At 50.6% G+C, this 14,801-nt stretch overlaps 1 protein-coding gene across 2 annotated transcripts in view; it reads left to right on the forward strand.

Annotated features, from left to right (window-relative positions):
- Nucleotides 1-14,801, forward strand: part of LOC147103016 (nuclear GTPase SLIP-GC-like) — a 425,066-nt gene that overhangs the window by 105,824 nt on the left and 304,441 nt on the right. For both annotated transcript variants that reach the window (XM_085962284.1, XM_085962285.1), the window contains exons 3-4: nucleotides 9,718-9,825; nucleotides 11,661-11,769. In XM_085962284.1, the coding sequence (XP_085818410.1) occupies nucleotides 9,718-9,825; nucleotides 11,661-11,769 (217 nt within the window). The remainder of the gene's footprint in view (nucleotides 1-9,717; nucleotides 9,826-11,660; nucleotides 11,770-14,801) is intronic.

Consider the following 14,801-nt stretch of genomic DNA (forward strand, 5'->3'; position numbering starts at 1 on the left):
GATGATCTGGAGGGTGGGAGCAGTGAGTTGTGATGATGATCTGGAGGGTGGGAGCAGTGAGTTGTGATGATGATCTGGAGGGTGGGAGCAGTGAGCTGTGATGATGATCTGGAGGGTGGGAGCAGCGAGTTGTGATGATGATCTGGAGGGTGGGAGCAGTGAGTTGTGATGATCTGGAGGGGGGAGCAGTGAGTAGTGATGATGATCTGGAGGGGGGGAGCAGTGAGTTGTGATGATGATCTGGAGGGTGGGAGCAGTGAGTTGTGATGATCTGGAGGGTGGGAGCAGTGAGTTGTGATCTGGAGGGTGGGAGTAGCGAGTTGTGATGATGATCTGGAGGGTGGGAGCAGTGAGCTGTGATCTGGAGGGTGGGAGCAGCGAGTTGTGATGATGATCTGGAGGGTGGGAGCAGTGAGTTGTGATGATGATCTGGAGGGTGGGAGCAGTGAGTTGTTGTGATGATGATCTGGAGGGTGGGAGCAGTGAGTTGTGATCTGGAGGGGGGGAGCAGTGAGTTGTGATGATGATCTGGAGGGTGGGAGCAGTGAGTTGTGAAAATGATCTGGAGGGTGGGAGCAGCGAGTTGTGATGATGATCTGGAGGGTGGGAGCAGTGAGTTGTGATGATGATCTGGAGGGGGGAGCAGCGAGTTGTTGTGATGATCTGGAGGGTGGGAGCAGTGAGCTGTGATGATGATCTGGAGGGTGGGAGCAGTGAGTTGTGATCTGGAGGGTGGGAGCAGTGAGCTGTGATGATGATCTGGAGGGTGGGAGCAGTGAGTTGTGATGGTGATCTGGAGGGTGGGAGCAGTGAGTTGTGATGATGATCTGGAGGGTGGGAGCAGTGAGTTGTTGATGATCTGGAGGGTGGGAGCAGTGAGTTGTGATGATGATCTGGAGGGTGGGAGCAGTGAGTTGTGATGATGATCTGGAGGGTGGGAGCAGTGAGTTGTTGATGATCTGGAGGGTGGGAGCAGTGAGTTGTGATGATGATCTGGAGGGTGGGAGCAGTGAGTTGTGATGATGATCTGGAGGGTGGGAGCAGTGAGTTGTGATGATCTGGAGGGTGGGAGCAGTGAGCTGTGATGATGATCTGGAGGGTGGGAGCAGTGAGTTGTGATGATGATCTGGAGGGTGGGAGCAGCGAGTTGTGATGATGATCTGGAGGGTGGGAGCAGTGAGTTGTGATGATGATCTGGAGGGTGGGAGCAGTGAGTTGTGATGATGATCTGGAGGGTGGGAGCAGTGAGTTGTGATGATGATCTGGAGGGTGGGAGCAGTGAGTTGTGATGATGATCTGGAGGGTGGGAGCAGTGAGTTGTGATGATGATCTGGAGGGTGGGAGCAGCGAGTTGTTGTGATGATCTGGAGGGTGGGAGCAGTGAGTAGTGAGTTGTGATGATCTGGAGGGTGGGAGCAGTGAGTTGTGATGATGATCTGGAGGGTGGGAGCAGTGAGCTGTGATGATGATCTGGAGGGTGGGAGCAGTGAGTTGTGATGATGATCTGGAGGGTGGGAGCAGCGAGTTGTGATGATCTGGAGGGTGGGAGCAGTGAGTTGTTGTGATGATCTGGAGGGTGGGAGCAGTGAGTTGTGATGATGATCTGGAGGGTGGGAGCAGCGAGTTGTGATGATCTGGAGGGTGGGAGCAGTGAGTTGTGATGATCTGGAGGGTGGGAGCAGTGAGCTGTGATGATGATCTGGAGGGTGGGAGCAGTGAGTTGTGATGATGATCTGGAGGGTGGGAGCAGCGAGTTGTGATGATCTGGAGGGTGGGAGCAGTGACTTGTGATGATGATCTGGAGGGTGGGAGCAGTGAGTTGTGATGATGATCTGGAGGGTGGGAGCAGCGAGTTGTGATCTGGAGGGTGGGAGCAGTGAGTTGTGATCTGGAGGGTGGGAGCAGTGAGTTGTGATGATGATCTGGAGGGTGGGAGCAGCGAGTTGTGATGATCTGGAGGGTGGGAGCAGTGAGTTGTGATGATGATCTGGAGGGTGGGAGCAGTGAGTTGTGATGATGATCTGGGGGGTGGGAGCAGTGAGTTGTGATCTGGAGGGGGGGAGCAGTGAGTTGTGATGATGATCTGGAGGGTGGGAGCAGTGAGTTGTGATGATCTGGAGGGTGGGAGCAGTGAGTTGTGATGATCTGGAGGGTGGGAGCAGTGAGCTGTGATGATGATCTGGAGGGTGGGAGCAGTGAGTTGTGATGATGATCTGGAGGGTGGGAGCAGCGAGTTGTGATGATCTGGAGGGTGGGAGCAGTGAGTTGTTGTGATGATCTGGAGGGTGGGAGCAGTGAGTTGTGATGATGATCTGGAGGGTGGGAGCAGCGAGTTGTGATGATCTGGAGGGTGGGAGCAGTGAGTTGTGATGATCTGGAGGGTGGGAGCAGTGAGCTGTGATGATGATCTGGAGGGTGGGAGCAGTGAGTTGTGATGATGATCTGGAGGGTGGGAGCAGCGAGTTGTGATGATCTGGAGGGTGGGAGCAGTGACTTGTGATGATGATCTGGAGGGTGGGAGCAGTGAGTTGTGATGATGATCTGGAGGGTGGGAGCAGCGAGTTGTGATCTGGAGGGTGGGAGCAGTGAGTTGTGATCTGGAGGGTGGGAGCAGTGAGTTGTGATGATGATCTGGAGGGTGGGAGCAGCGAGTTGTGATGATCTGGAGGGTGGGAGCAGTGAGTTGTGATGATGATCTGGAGGGTGGGAGCAGTGAGTTGTGATGATGATCTGGGGGGTGGGAGCAGTGAGTTGTGATCTGGAGGGGGGGAGCAGTGAGTTGTGATGATGATCTGGAGGGTGGGAGCAGTGAGTTGTGAAGATGATCTGGAGGGTGGGAGCAGCGAGTTGTGATGATGATCTGGAGGGTGGGAGCAGTGAGTTGTGATGATGATCTGGAGCGGGGAGCAGCGAGTTGTTGTGATGATCTGGAGGGTGGGAGCAGTGAGCTGTGATGATGATCTGGAGGGTGGGAGCAGTGAGTTGTGATCTGGAGGGTGGGAGCAGTGAGCTGTGATGATGATCTGGAGGGTGGGAGCAGTGAGTTGTGATGGTGATCTGGAGGGTGGGAGCAGTGAGTTGTGATGATGATCTGGAGGGTGGGAGCAGTGAGTTGTTGATGATCTGGAGGGTGGGAGCAGTGAGTTGTGATGATGATCTGGAGGGTGGGAGCAGTGAGTTGTGATGATGATCTGGAGGGTGGGAGCAGTGAGTTGTTGATGATCTGGAGGGTGGGAGCAGTGAGTTGTGATGATGATCTGGAGGGTGGGAGCAGTGAGTTGTGATGATGATCTGGAGGGTGGGAGCAGTGAGTTGTGATGATGATCTGGAGGGTGGGAGCAGTGAGCTGTGATGATGATCTGGAGGGTGGGAGCAGTGAGTTGTGATGATGATCTGGAGGGTGGGAGCAGCGAGTTGTGATGATGATCTGGAGGGTGGGAGCAGTGAGTTGTGATGATGATCTGGAGGGTGGGAGCAGTGAGTTGTGATGATGATCTGGAGGGTGGGAGCAGTGAGTTGTGATGATGATCTGGAGGGTGGGAGCAGTGAGTTGTGATGATGATCTGGAGGGTGGGAGCAGTGAGTTGTGATGATGATCTGGAGGGTGGGAGCAGCGAGTTGTTGTGATGATCTGGAGGGTGGGAGCAGTGAGTAGTGAGTTGTGATGATCTGGAGGGTGGGAGCAGTGAGTTGTGATGATGATCTGGAGGGTGGGAGCAGTGAGCTGTGATGATGATCTGGAGGGTGGGAGCAGTGAGTTGTGATGATGATCTGGAGGGTGGGAGCAGCGAGTTGTGATGATCTGGAGGGTGGGAGCAGTGAGTTGTTGTGATGATCTGGAGGGTGGGAGCAGTGAGTTGTGATGATGATCTGGAGGGTGGGAGCAGCGAGTTGTGATGATCTGGAGGGTGGGAGCAGTGAGTTGTGATGATCTGGAGGGTGGGAGCAGTGAGCTGTGATGATGATCTGGAGGGTGGGAGCAGTGAGTTGTGATGATGATCTGGAGGGTGGGAGCAGCGAGTTGTGATGATCTGGAGGGTGGGAGCAGTGACTTGTGATGATGATCTGGAGGGTGGGAGCAGTGAGTTGTGATGATGATCTGGAGGGTGGGAGCAGCGAGTTGTGATCTGGAGGGTGGGAGCAGTGAGTTGTGATCTGGAGGGTGGGAGCAGTGAGTTGTGATGATGATCTGGAGGGTGGGAGCAGCGAGTTGTGATGATCTGGAGGGTGGGAGCAGTGAGTTGTGATGATGATCTGGAGGGTGGGAGCAGTGAGTTGTGATGATGATCTGGGGGGTGGGAGCAGTGAGTTGTGATGATGATCTGGAGGGTGGGAGCAGTGAGCTGTGATGATGATCTGGAGGGTGGGAGCAGTGAGTTGTTGTGATGATGATCTGGAGGGTGGGAGCAGTGAGTTGTGATGATCTGGAGGGTGGGAGCAGTGAGTTGTGATGATCTGGAGGGTGGGAGCAGCGAGTTGTGATGATCTGGAGGGTGGGAGCAGGGAGTTGTGATGATGATCTGGAGGGTGGGAGCAGTGAGTTGTGATGATGATCTGGAGGGTGGGAGCAGTGAGTTGTGATGATCTGGAGGGTGGGAGCAGGGAGTTGTGATGATGATCTGGAGGGTGGGAGCAGTGAGTTGTGATGATCTGGAGGGTGGGAGCAGCGAGTTGTGATGATCTGGAGGGTGGGAGCAGTGAGCTGTGATGATGATCTGGAGGGTGGGAGCAGTGAGTTGTGATGATGATCTGGAGGGTGGGAGCAGCGAGTTGTGATGATCTGGAGGGTGGGAGCAGTGAGTTGTGATGATGATCTGGAGGGTGGGAGCAGTGAGTTGTGATCTGGAGGGTGGGAGCAGTGAGTTGTGATGATGATCTGGAGGGTGGGAGCAGTGAGTTGTGATGATGATCTGGAGGGTGGGAGCAGTGAGTTGTGATGATCTGGAGGGTGGGAGCAGTGATTTGTGATCTGGAGGGTGGGAGCAGTGAGTTGTGATGATCTGGAGGGTGGGAGCAGCGAGTTGTTGTGATGACCTGGAGGGTGGGAGCAGTGAGTTGTGGTGATGATCTGGAGGGTGGGAGCAGTGAGTTGTTGTGATGATCTGGAGGGTGGGAGCAGTGAGTTGTGATGATGATCTGGAGGGGGGGAGCAGTGAGTTGTTGTGATGATCTGGAGGGTGGGAGCAGTGAGTTGTGATGATGATCTGGAGGGTGTGAGCAGTGAGTTGTGATGATGATCTGGAGGGTGGGAGCAGTGAGTTGTGATGATGATCTGGAGGGTGGGAGCAGTGAGTTGTGATGATGATCTGGAGGGTGGGAGCAGTGAGTTGTGATGATGATCTGGAGGGTGGGAGCAGTGAGTAGTGAGTTGTTGTGATGATCTGGAGGGTGGGAGCAGCGAGTTGTGATGATGATCTGGAGGGTGGGAGCAGTGAGTTGTGATGATCTGGAGGGTGGGAGCAGTGAGTTGTTGTGATGATCTGGAGGGTGGGAGCAGTGAGCTGTGATGATCTGGAGGGTGGGAGCAGTGAGTTGTGATGATGATCTGGAGGGTGGGAGCAGTGAGCCGTGATGATGATCTGGAGGGTGGGAGCAGTGAGCTGTGATGATGATCTGGAGGGTGGGAGCAGTGAGCTGTGATGATCTGGAGGGTGGGAGCAGTGAGTTGTGATGATGATCTGGAGGGTGGGAGCAGTGAGCTGTGATGATCTGGAGGGTGGGAGCAGTGAGTTGTGATGATGATCTGGAGGGTGGGAGCAGTGAGCTGTGATGATCTGGAGGGTGGGAGCAGTGAGCTGTGATGATCTGGAGGGTGGGAGCAGTGAGTTGTGAGTTGTGATCTGGAGGGTGGGAGCAGTGAGTTGTGATGATGATCTGGAGGGTGGGAGCAGTGAGTTGTGATGATCTGGAGGGTGGGAGCAGCGAGTTGTGATGATCTGGAGGGTGGGAGCAGCGAGTTGTGATGATGATCTGGAGGGTGGGAGCAGTGAGTTGTGATGATGATCTGGAGGGTGGGAGCAGTGAGCTGTGATGATGATCTGGAGGGTGGGAGCAGTGAGTTGTGATGATGATCTGGAGGGGGGGAGCAGTGAGCTGTGATGATGATCTGGAGGGTGGGAGCAGTGAGTTGTGATGATGATCTGGAGGGTGGGAGCAGTGAGCTGTGATGATGATCTGGAGGGTGGGAGCAGTGAGTTGTGATGATGATCTGGAGGGTGGGAGCAGTGAGCTGTGATGATGATCTGGAGGGTGGGAGCAGTGAGTTGTGATGATCTGGAGGGTGGGAGCAGTGAGTTGTGATGATGATCTGGAGGGTGGGAGCAGTGAGTTGTGATGATCTGGAGGGTGGGAGCAGCGAGTTGTGATGATCTGGAGGGTGGGAGCAGCGAGTTGTGATGATGATCTGGAGGGTGGGAGCAGTGAGCTGTGATGATCTGGAGGGTGGGAGCAGTGAGTTGTGAGTTGTGATCTGGAGGGTGGGAGCAGTGAGTTGTGATGATGATCTGGAGGGTGGGAGCAGTGAGTTGTGATGATCTGGAGGGTGGGAGCAGCGAGTTGTGATGATCTGGAGGGTGGGAGCAGCGAGTTGTGATGATGATCTGGAGGGTGGGAGCAGTGAGTTGTGATGATGATCTGGAGGGTGGGAGCAGTGAGCTGTGATGATGATCTGGAGGGTGGGAGCAGTGAGTTGTGATGATGATCTGGAGGGGGGGAGCAGTGAGCTGTGATGATGTTCTGGAGGGTGGGAGCAGTGAGTTGTGATGATGATCTGGAGGGTGGGAGCAGTGAGCTGTGATGATGATCTGGAGGGTGGGAGCAGTGAGTTGTGATGATGATCTGGAGGGTGGGAGCAGTGAGTTGTGATGATGATCTGGAGGGTGGGAGCAGTGAGCTGTGATGATGATCTGGAGGGTGGGAGCAGTGAGTTGTGATGATGATCTGGAGGGTGGGAGCAGTGAGTTGTGATCTGGGGGGTGGGAGCAGTGAGTTGTGATGATGATCTGGAGGGGGGAGCAGTGAGCTGTGTTGATGATCTGGAAGGTGGGAGCAGTGAGCTGTGATGATGATCTGGAGGGTGGGAGCAGTGAGTTGTGATGATCTGGAGGGTGGGAGCAGCGAGTTGTGATGATGATCTGGAGGGGGGAGCAGTGAGTTGTTGTGTTGATGATCTGGAGGGTGGGAGCAGTGAGCTGTGATGATGATCTGGAGGGTGGGAGCAGTGAGTTGTGATGATGATCTGGAGGGTGGGAGCAGTGAGTTGTGATGATCTGGAGGGTGGGAGCAGTGAGTTGTGATGATGATCTGGAGGGTGGGAGCAGTGAGCTGTGATGATGATCTGGAGGGTGGGAGCAGTGAGTTGTGATGATCTGGAGGGTGGGAGCAGTGAGTTGTGATGATGATCTGGAGGGGGGGAGCAGTGAGCTGTGATGATGATCTGGAGGGTGGGAGCAGTGAGTTGTGATGATGATCTGGAGGGTGGGAGCAGTGAGTTGTGATGATGATCTGGAGGGTGGGAGCAGTGAGTTGTGATGATGATCTGGAGGGTGGGAGCAGTGAGTTGTGATGATGATCTGGAGGGGGGGAGCAGTGAGCTGTGATGATGATCTGGAGGGTGGGAGCAGTGAGTTGTGATGATGATCTGGAGGGTGGGAGCAGTGAGCTGTGATGATGATCTGGAGGGTGGCAGCAGTGAGTTGTGATGATGATCTGGAGGGTGGGAGCAGTGAGTTGTGATGATCTGGAGGGTGGGAGCAGTGAGTTGTGATGATGATCTGGAGGGTGGGAGCAGTGAGCTGTGATGATGATCTGGAGGGTGGCAGCAGTGAGTTGTGATGATGATCTGGAGGGTGGGAGCAGCGAGTTGTGATGATCTGGAGGGTGGGAGCAGTGAGCTGTGATGATGATCTGGAGGGTGGGAGCAGTGAGTTGTGATGATGATCTGGAGGGTGGGAGCAGTGAGTTGTGATGATGATCTGGAGGGGGGGAGCAGTGAGTTGTGATGATGATCTGGAGGGGGGGAGCAGTGAGTTGTGATGATCTGGAGGGTGGGAGCAGTGAGTTGTGATGATGATCTGGAGGGTGGGAGCAGTGAGTTGTGATGATGATCTGGAGGGGGGGAGCAGTGAGTTGTGATGATGATCTGGAGGGTGGGAGCAGTGAGCTGTGATGATCTGGAGGGTGGGAGCAGTGAGCTGTGATGATCTGGAGGGTGGGAGCAGTGAGTTGTGATGATGATCTGGAGGGTGGGAGTAGTGAGTTGTGATCTGGAGGGTGGGAGCAGTGAGTTGTGATGATGATCTGGAGGGTGGGAGCAGTGAGTTGTGATGATGATCTGGAGGGTGGGAGCAGTGAGTTGTGATGATGATCTGGAGGGGGGGAGCAGTGAGTTGTGATGATCTGGAGGGTGGGAGCAGTGAGTTGTGATGATGATCTGGAGGGTGGGAGCAGTGAGCTGTTATGATGATCTGGAGGGTGGGAGCAGTGAGTTGTGATCTGGAGGGTGGGAGCAGTGAGTTGTGATGATGATCTGGAGGGTGGGAGCAGTGAGTTGTGATGATGATCTGGAGGGTGGGAGCAGTGAGTTGTGATGATGATCTGGAGGGGGGAGCAGTGAGTTGTGATGATGATGTGGAGGGTTTGGAGCAGTGAGTTGTGATGATGATCTGGAGGGTGGGAGCAGTGAGTTGTGATGATGATCTGGAGGGTGGGAGCAGTGAGCTGTGATGATGATCTGGAGGGTGGGAGCAGTGAGTTGTGATGATCTGGACGGTGGGAGCAGTGAGTTGTGATGATGATCTGGAGGGTGGGAGCAGTGAGTAGTGAGTTGTGATCTGGAGGGTGGGAGCAGTGAGTTGTGATGATCTGGAGGGTGGGAGCAGTGAGTTGTGATGATGATCTGGAGGGTGGGAGCAGTGAGTAGTGAGTTGTGATCTGGAGGGTGGGAGCAGTGAGCTGTGATGATGATCTGGAGGGTGGGAGCAGTGAGTTGTGATGATGATCTGGAGGGTGGGAGCAGTGAGTTGTGATGATGATCTGGAGGGTGGGAGCAGTGAGCTGTGATGATGATCTGGAGGGTGGGAGCAGTGAGCTGTGATGATCTGGAGGGTGGGAGCAGTGAGTTGTGATCTGGAGGGTGGGAGCAGTGAGTTGTGATGATGATCTGGAGGGTGGGAGCAGTGAGTTGTGATGATCTGGAGGGTGGGAGCAGTTTCAATCGTAACTTTCCAAAAGGAATTGGTTAAAAAGAAAAAAAAGACTTGCATTTACAAAGCGCCTTTCACTTCCACCGGATGTCTCAAAGCGCTTTACAGCCAATGAAGTACTATTTGAAGTGGAGTCACTGTTGTAATGTGGGAAACGCGGCAGCCAATTTGCGCACAGCAAGGTCCCACAAACAGCAATGTGATGCTGACCAGATCATCTGTTTTTGTTATGTTGGTTGAGGGCCCCAGGACACCGGGGAGAACTCCCCTCAAATACTCAAAGGGGAAACATTTACAGGGCTTTGGGGCAAGAGCAGGGGAGTGGCACCAATTGGATAGCCTTTTCAACAGGCACGATGGGCCGAATGGCCTCCTTCTGTGCTGTATGATTCTATGATAAATGGTTGGTGATAATATTGGATGATTATATTGGCTGATTATACTGGATGATATTAAATGATGAGGACAATGGCTGGTAATGATATTGTAAATTTTTAAACATTCACTTTCCAAGGTACCAAGAAAAAGATGACACCTGAATCATTAGGGCAGAGGAGGCGCAAAAAACGATTCATCGCTAGCCCTCATATCACAGAAGAAGATAATGAATTGTGGCAAAATTGTGAGTATAATATTTTGGGTACTTTAGCTAACACAAGTGGGACGGAGGCTGGGGTAGCGGACTTTCCATCCTTATGAAGTGGGGAGTTCGTTAGTAATGAAACTGACCAATCACAATAATTGATACACATCTTTATCAGATATTGCAGTTGAAAAGGATGTAGATCGGTGAGTTACTGAGATAGTGATCGATGTGTTACTGAGATACTGATCGGTGAGTTACTGAGATATTGATTGGTGAGTTACTGAGCTAATGATCGGTGTGTTACTGAGGTACTGATTGGTGTGTTACTGAGCTAATGATCAGTGTGTTACTGGGATATTGATCGGTGTGTTACTGAGGTACTGATTGGTGTGTTACTGAGCTAATGATCGGTGTGTTACTGGGATATTGATCGGTGTGTTACTGAGGTACTGATTGGTGTGTTACTGAGATACTGATCGGTGTGTTACTGAGATATTGATCGGTGTGTTACTGCGATACTGATCGGTGTGTTACTGAGATAGTGATCGATGTGTTACTGAGATACTGATCGGTGAGTTACTGAGATATTGATTGGTGAGTTACTGAGCTAATGATTGGTGTGTTACTGGGATATTGATCGGTGTGTTACTGAGGTACTGATCGGTGCATTACTGGGATATTGATCGGTGTGTTACTGAGATACTGATCGGTGAGTTACTGAGATATTGATCGGTGTGTTACTGGGATATTGATCGGTGTGTTACTGAGATATTGATTGGTGCATTACTGAGCTACTGATCGGTGTGTTACTGGGATATTGATTGGTGAGTTACTGGGATATTATCGGTGTGTTACTGGGATATTGATCGGTGTGTTACTGGGATATTGATCGGTGTGTTACTTGGGATATTGATCGGTGTGTTACTGAGATACTGATCGGTGTGTTACTGAGATACTGATCGGTGTGTTACTGAGATACTGATCGGTGTGTTACTGAGATATTGATCGGTGTGTTACTGAGATACTGATCGGTGTGTTACTGAGATATTGATTGGTGAGTTACTGAGATATTGATTGATACGTTAAAAAAGAAAGAACTTGCATTTACATAGTACCTTTCACAACTTCATGGTGTCCCTAAAATCTTCTGCCAATTATCTCCCGAATCTCACACCAACACCTTCCACTTCTCACACCTCCCACCAACCATCTCCCACCAACCACCTCTCATAACTTCCAACCCTTTCTCACACCTCCCACCAATGCCAACCATCTCCCACCAAATATCTCCTGAACCTCACACTAACCACCTCTCATCCCTCACATCAACCATCTCCCATCCAGCACACCTCACACCAATCAGTGACTGATCTAATTTTCAGACAAAAGAAGAGAGCTATAGAGGGCAAAATGATACAAGATAGTGAGACAATAGGACTGCCATGCCACCACTGGGGGAGGGTGTAATTACAGCGTGACAAGTTTACATAGGCAGCTTCTTTACACATGTGGACATAGGAATTTATGATGGGAAAAGTTAACAGGAAGTGTGTATGGATATGATAGCTCGATATTTGAAAAACAGTCAGCTACCACTTTAAATCCTTTGCCTTGTCAAAATTTCAATCCTTCCCTTGCAAACCCACCCCGTTCCCACTTCTTTCCAACCCTTCCCCAACCCTACACACTTACCATGTGCAACACCACAGGAGATCTACCAGTGAAAAGGAAATGGTTCTTAAAGGAAGATTCAGGTCTTGATGATGACTGCACTGAGAGATTTTTTATATCAATTTTCTACCTTCTATTAGAAGCCTGCTCCTCACTGTCAGCTACATTCATTTGTGTTGTCAAATTCATTACTTTATCAGGTGGCAAATGGGAAGCTGAAACAAGGGAAGTTGTAGAACAAGTGTACAAGAAACTGGAGAAGGTCAGCTCCACTGGCTCCGATGAAGAGGAACTGTTCAACTCTCTGAAGTATGTATGTTACAAACGAGGTGTCAACAGAAAACAACACACTATTCAGAACTGTTCAACACGTTTTCATGTGTCCAACTCAATTATTTTAATATTCTTTGTTTTTATTCGGTCAATTCCAGTTGGGTGATCCAGTAAGGTGCAACATCAGAGAACCTTTGGTGCCCGTCCGCTCCCTCCTTCAGACACTGTTCAGCCAGTTGTTCCTGAGTGTCTGCAGCCAGAATGCACCTCCCCTTTAAGAGGTACTGGCTGCCTTTAAGTAGCATCATGGACGCCCAACATCGCCTGATATCACCCCCCAGCCCAATCAGCATGCAACCATCATGAATATTGTGTGCTGCCTGCATTGACCTTATCTGGCGTGGGCAGTGCCTATTTTCCAGCGCGATTGGATTTCTAGGCCTCTCTCTTAATGTACTTCCATCCCATGCAAGTTTTTTTCATATTCCCTTTTTACACATCTTATTACTTTCTTTATATCCCTTTGTTGCTTTTTATAGCTCTCACAGTCCACTGGATTTCCAATTTTCCTTGCATATGTGTAAGCCTTTTCTTTTAGCTTGACACTGTCTCTTACCTCGTTTGTTGACCATGGTTACTTAACCATACAAAGGTAGTCTTTGCCTTTTGGGAGTATGTACAGATTACTGGGGTCAACTTATTTCTCATCCCTTCGAAGTTTGCATTCTTTAAATTTAAAACCTTGGTTTGTGGCTCTCTTTGCTGGGAGTGTACTATAGGCCCCCAAACAGTCAGGGGGAGATAGAGGAACAGATATGTAGGCAAATCTCAGAGAAGTGCGAAAATAATAGGGTAATAATAGCGGGGGATTTCAACTTCCCCAATATTAATTGGGATAGTCAGAGTGTGAAAGGCTTAGAGGGTGCAGAATTCTTAAAGTGCATCCAAGAGAGCTTTTTGAGCCAACATGTAGAAAGTCCTACAAGAGAGGGGGCGGTACTGGACCTAATTCTAGGGAATGTAGCCGGGCAAGTGGTGGAAGTGTCAGTAGGAGAGCATTTTGGCGACAGTGACCATAATTCGGTGAGATTTAAGGTGGTCATGGAAAAAGACAAAGACGGCCCGGAAATAAGGGTTCTAAATTGGGGGAAGGCCAATTTTAATATGATAAGGCAGGATCTGGCCAAAGTGGACTGGGAGCAGCTACTTATAGGAAAATCCACATCAAAACAGTGGGAGACTTTCAGAAGGGAAATAGAGAGAGTACAACGCCAACATGTTCCTGTAAAGGTCAAGGGTAGGACCAACAAGCAAAGGGAACCTTGGATGACAAGGGATATACAAAAATGCATTAGGAAAAAAAGGGGGGCTTTTGGCAATTACAAAAGACTAAAGACGGAGGAAGCCCTAGAGGAGTATAAAAAGTGCAGGGGCATACTTAAAAGAGAAATTAGGAGGGCAAGGAGGGGCCATGAAATAACACTGGTGAGCAAAATAAAGGAAAATCCTAAGATGTTTTAAAGTATATTAAGGGCAAGAGGATAACCAGGGAAAGGGTTGGGCCCATTAGGGACCAAAGTGGCAATCTGTGTGTAGAGCCAGATGATGTAGGCGGGGTTTTAAATGAATTTTTTACATCTGTGTTCACTATGGAGAAAGACGATGTAGACATAGAAATCGGGCAAGGGGACTGTGACATACTTGAACATATTAGCATCGAGAGGGAGGAGGTACTAGCGGTTTTAGCAGGCCAAAAAGTGGATAAATCCCCAGGCCCGGACGAGATGTATCCCAGGCTGTTGTGTGAGGCAAAGGAGGAGATTGCAGGGGCTCTGACACAAATTTTCAGAACCTCTCTGGCCACAGGGGATGTACCAGAGGACTGGAGAACAGCTAACGTAGTACCATTATTCAAGAAGGGTAGCAGGGATAAACCAGGGAATTACAGGCCAGTGAGCCTAACATCTGTGGTAGGGAAATTATTGGAAAAAATTCTGAGGGACAAAATTAGTCACCACTTGGAGAGGCAAGGATTAATCGGGGATAGTCAGCATGGCTTTGTCAAGGGTAAATCATGTCTGACCAATCTGATTGAATTTTTCGAGGGGGTGACTAGGTGTGTGGATGAGGGAAATGCTGTGGATGTGGTTTACATGGACTTCAGTAAAGCTTTTGACAAAGTCCTGCATAGGAGACTGGTCAAGAAGGTAAGAGCCCATGCGATCCAGGGTGCCTTGGCGCGTTGGATCCTAAACTGGCTGAGTGGCAGGAGGCAGAGGGTGATGGTCGAAGGTTGCTTTTGTGACTGGAAGCCTGTGTCCAGTGGGGTACCTCAGGGATCGGTGCTGGGTCCCTTGCTGTTTGTGATCTACATAAATGATTTGGATGAGAATGTAAAAGGTATGATCAGTAAGTTCGCAGATGACACGAAAATTGGTGGGGTGGTAAATTGCGAGGAGGAAAGCCTCAGGCTACAGGACGATATAAATGGGTTGGTCAGATGGGCGGAAAAGTGGCAAATGGAATTTAACCCTGAAAAGTGTGAGGTGATGCATTTTGGACGGACAAATAAAGCAAGGGAATACACAATGAGTGGTAGGACCCTAGGAAGTACAGAGGGTCAGAGGGACCTTGGTGTACATGTACATAGATCCCTGAAGGCAGCGGAACAGGTAGATAAGGTGGTTAAAAAGGCATATGGGATACTTGCCTTCATTAGCCCAGGCATAGAATATAAGAGCAAGGAGGTTATGATGGAGCTGTACAAAACGCTGGTGAGGCCACAGCTGGAGTACTGTGTGCAGTTCTGGTCGCCTCACTATAGAAAGGATGTGATTGCTTTGGAGAGGGTGCAGAGAAGATTCACCAGGATGTTACCTGGGATGGAGCGCCTCAGCTATGAAGAAAGGCTAAACAGGCTGGGGTTGTTTTCCTTGGAGCAAAGAAGGCTGAGGGGGGACCTGATTGAGGTGTACAAAATGATGAGGGGCATCGATAGGGTGGATAAAGAGGAACTTTTCCCCTTAGTAGGGGGGTCAATAACAAGGGGGCATAGATTCAGGGTAAGG

This window comes from Somniosus microcephalus, chromosome 20 (assembly GCF_052327205.1).
Source record: "Somniosus microcephalus isolate GS21.2 chromosome 20, FLI_Smic_1.0, whole genome shotgun sequence".
Classification (NCBI taxonomy): domain Eukaryota; kingdom Metazoa; phylum Chordata; class Chondrichthyes; order Squaliformes; family Somniosidae; genus Somniosus; species Somniosus microcephalus.